At 36.7% G+C, this 4151-nt stretch overlaps 1 protein-coding gene across 1 annotated transcript; it reads right to left on the reverse strand.

Moving 5' to 3' along the window:
- Positions 1-786: 786 nt before the first annotated feature.
- On the reverse strand, positions 787-2638 carry LOC111390234. Its single transcript, XM_023015242.1, has 3 exons — positions 2466-2638; positions 959-2359; positions 787-850 (listed from the first exon to the last, which is right to left on the reverse strand). The coding sequence occupies exons 1-3, from the start codon at positions 2636-2638 to the stop codon at positions 787-789; spliced, it is 1638 nt and encodes a 545-aa protein (XP_022871010.1).
- Between the last annotated feature and the right edge of the window lie 1513 nt (positions 2639-4151).

The raw sequence follows: 4151 nt of genomic DNA on the forward strand, positions 1-4151 counted from the left end.
GTCATGTGAGTGTGAAAAGGCTTTGTAAGACAGGAACTTACATAAAGGATACAAAGAATTACTTTGAGTGGAGGGATTTTTGGCTAAAAGATTGCAATGAAAATCATGAAGATGGGAAGGAGCATTACGTGGCCTACTGCTTCTTCTAGGAATTGGTACGTGGGATTGATCTGAATTATGGTGAATTGGTGAGTGGGATTGATCTAAATTATGGTCAATATTGAAGTGATGAGCGGGAAGAATATCATGGGAATTATTGGCAGAGGAGACATTTATACAGGGATGAGCCAACGGTAAGTCTTGAAGTACATTTGGTAACACAACATCTGAGAAAGGGTCGATAATGTCTGTGGATGATGGGATTGATTGAAAAGGAAAGATGTGTTCATGAAAAACAACATCTCTGGAAATGAAAAATGATTTAGAAGTGATGTCATATAGTTTGTATCCTTTAATAGCTGGAGGATATCCAACAAATACACATGCCTTGGCCCTTGGATGGAATTTTGTTCTATGAGACAACAGAGTAGAGGCAAAGCAAAGACTCCCAAATGTTCGAAGATGATTGTAATCCACAGGAGTTTTGTACATACATACAAATGGAGTTTTGTTTTACAAGATTGGAGCTGGTGTCCTATTTATGATGTAAGTGGCTGTAAGAATGCATTCTCCCCAAAATTGGATAGGGATTCTAGACTGAAAGAATAATGCTCGAGTAACATTGAGGAGATGTTGATGTTTCCTTTCAACCATAGAGTTCTGTTCTGGTCTTTCAACACAGGAGTACTAATGAATTACACCTTTGGTAGTAAAAAAATCTGAGAACATCAACTCCTTAGCATTATCAGATCTGAAACATTTTATCACCTTATTGAATTAAGTTTCTATAAGGGAGAAGAACCTAGGAATGATGAAAATAGCATCAGATTTCTATCTCATCAGATAAACCCATGTGAACCTCGTGCAATCATCTACCAATGTCAAGAAATATTTGTAACCAGCATGTGTAGCCACATTGCAAGGGCCCCAAACATCGCAGTGAATTAAATCAAAGGCAGCATGAGACAGATGATTATTAGAGACGAATGAAAGTCTTCTTTGTTTGGCCAAAGGGCATACATGACATGGAATATGGAAATCTTTCTTCCTCACATCGAACTTTAACAAATCTTTCATCATGTCTAGTTTCTTAAAAGATAAATGCCCAAGTCTATGATGCCAAATATGGCTATTTATATTGCCTGATGATCGTACAGAATTACATGAAAAATCAAAACTAACAACATTATTGTGCATTGAATTAAAGCAACCGGTATCAATGATATAAAGATCTTCAGCCCTTTCACCCTTGCCAATCATCTTCATTGTTGGCAAAACCTGAATAACACACGTATCAGTAAGGAATGTAATGCTCAATGAGGACTTTCTTGTCAAAGAGCTTACTGATATAAGGTTGAATTTGAACTGAGGCACAAACAGTACATCTTCAAGAACAAATTCAAGTGACAATTTCATGTTTGCAATGTATTGGATAGGAATTTTTACATTATTGGGGAGAGTCACTGATGCATTCTGGACAGGTCTCATTGTGTTAAAGGCATAAAGGCTTGAGTAAATATGGCTTGTAGCTCCAGAATCAATTACCCAAATTCTGGGTGAATTCAACATTGGTTTGAATGAAATAGAAAGACAAGTACCTGTAATTTGATCGGGAACAGCTTCTTCTTGTGTTTCAAACTTTGCAGCAGTGAGATGATCATTCAATATGCTTAGTAAATGTTGATATTGAGCAGCATTCAATGTTTGCATGAAATCCCCAACCTTATGTTGTGTTTGGTCTAAATCTGAAATCAAACCCGCCACAACACAGTTGGCTTGATTACTTGATCTTCCAGCCCTTTCCTTAGGTTTATATCCAGGAGGAAAGCCATGAAGTTTGTAACATTTATCAACAACGTGACCGGTGTATCCACAGTATGTGCACCTAGGTCTCTCCGTCTTCTTAAACTTGTTCATTTGTTGTCCTGCAGTCGACTTCCTGGGCTCATTTTTAACATGAAAGGCCATTGACTCATTAATGTTGGAAATATCAACATTAGCATTCAATTTCCTTTGATTCTTCTTTTGTGCAACAAGAGCAAAAACCTTATTAATTGGTGGAATTGGATCCATTAGCAGCAGTCGACCTCTTATTTGAGCAAAGGACTCATGTAATCCCATCAAGAATGACATAACATACTCCATTTGGTAATGTTCTACGAGCTTTTTATTTCCACCACATACACATTTGCCACGCGAACATAAAGGCCTATAGTTGCTAAGCTCTTCCCAAATAGTTTTCAGCTTGGTGAAATAGGCACTAACAAATAATTGGCATTGTGTTAGATTCATCAGCTCACGCCTTGCGTCGACCGTTTTTCTGTGGATATCTCTCCTTGAGATCGATCCAAATATCATGAGCTGACTCAGAATATATCACGCTTGCTGATATTTCCTTTGACACCAAATTGAGAATCCATGAAATTACCATGTTATTGTTGCGGATCCATGCATTAAGCATATCACTAGAATTTTCAGGGGGCGAAATGGATCCATCTATAAAGCCTAACTTATTCTTCACAGATAATGCAATTACCATAGCTCAGCTCCATGAAGAATAATTGTTTCCTGTAAGAGGTTGTGAAATGAGCACTAGACCAGGATTATTCGAATGGTGAAGAAAGTAGGGGTTTGAACCATCATCAACTGCGAAACTGCTGGATGATGATATATAATCATGTGCGGATTGATTCAGATTTTCTGTAGCCATTTGTTGATCAAATCACAGACGGCGGAGGAGAAGTATAAAGGCTTGCTCTGATACCATATTAGAGAGAAGAACTAGAGAGAAGAAATCTCTTCTATTCAGCATACAAAAAAATACAGAATTGGAAATGAATACACTTGTTCGTATAAATACAATTAGATAGATTTTACTTGTCTGTATAAATACAATTAGACAGATTTTACAACTATATTCTAACTAACAAACTAACAGCTTAAAGTAACTAGATTCTTCTATGAATTTGGCACCAAGATGAGCTGAGCTGGAAGTGATGAGTTGTCCTCTAATATATGGCGTTTTCCAAGGGACTACAGTCATTAAAGAAATTCATGGTTTGATTGTTAAAGAAATTGTTCCAAGCAAGGCCTTTAGCACAAGCTCCATAGTTTAGTTGAAATTGGGGACAATCGACTTCGATTCCAAAATTGTAAAAGAGCTAAACAGGCACAGAGCCATGATACACAAACCATGGTTTGAATTCCAATTTCAAATGATATGATGTGGATGCCCAACAAATGCACAGATGCCCATCGAAGAGGGTAACAACTAATTAATTGTTACAATTGAAATTACCAAAAAAAAAAAAAAAAAAAAAATAAAGAACAATAATCACATGAATCTTGGCAAATGAAGCAGCTGTATACATTATTCTAAATCTTAATCAAATAAATCATGCTTGGGCGTTTTGATGAGGTGGTGGTGTCGGGCAGTGTGTGGTGGCATCCATGATTTTGATTTTGGTGTTGGGGTGGGATGCTATGAGACGGTGTTGGGTAGGTGAAGAAGAAGATTGTATTTATTTCCTTTTATTTTATTTTCTTTTTTTAGTATTTTATTGTAATTATTTTAATCTTATAATGTGGTGAATATAATATTACTCTTTACCCCCTTCTAAAATTATTTTAAAAAATGGTCAAATTCAGTTTTTCTGTAAACTAATAGAAATATGGATGGAATTAATCCACTCGGGCTTCATCCACAACGTTTTGATAGATTTGGGATGACAACTACAACAAATGAAATGTCAGTGGAAAGTCTGCAACCTTTTGAAAGGCTTGGAGTCTTAACTACATTTTTTTCTTCATTTAATTATCATAAACCTTTCTACACTCCATGTATATCCAAGAATAGAATCTTAGCTTGCCCCCCAAGGCATAACTCAGTGGTGCAAAGGACGGGAGTGATGTAGTCTCAATCTTACTGACAGCCGCAGTGTGAGAGTTCGATTTCTGAGATATGAAATTAGATTATTTGTCGGCACCAGTGTACGAGCAAGTTCTTATTTACTAGCTTACTGTGGCACATCCCGTGATTTACCCCCCTCACG

This window comes from Olea europaea, unplaced genomic scaffold (genome assembly GCF_002742605.1).
Source record: "Olea europaea var. sylvestris unplaced genomic scaffold, O_europaea_v1 scaffold662, whole genome shotgun sequence".
NCBI classification, from domain to species: Eukaryota; Viridiplantae; Streptophyta; class Magnoliopsida; order Lamiales; family Oleaceae; genus Olea; species Olea europaea.

Coding starts and splice junctions, on each gene's coding strand:
- LOC111390234 (XM_023015242.1), bottom strand. CDS start 2,638: ATGGTAATTGCATTATCTGTGAAGAATAAGTTAGGCTTTATAGATGGA. Junction 2,360..2,465: donor GCAAGCGTGATATATTCTGA/GTCAGCTCATGA, acceptor ATTATTTGTTAG/TGCCTATTTCACCAAGCTGA. Junction 851..958: donor TTGGTAGATGATTGCACGAG/GTTCACATGGGT, acceptor AAAATGTTTCAG/ATCTGATAATGCTAAGGAGT.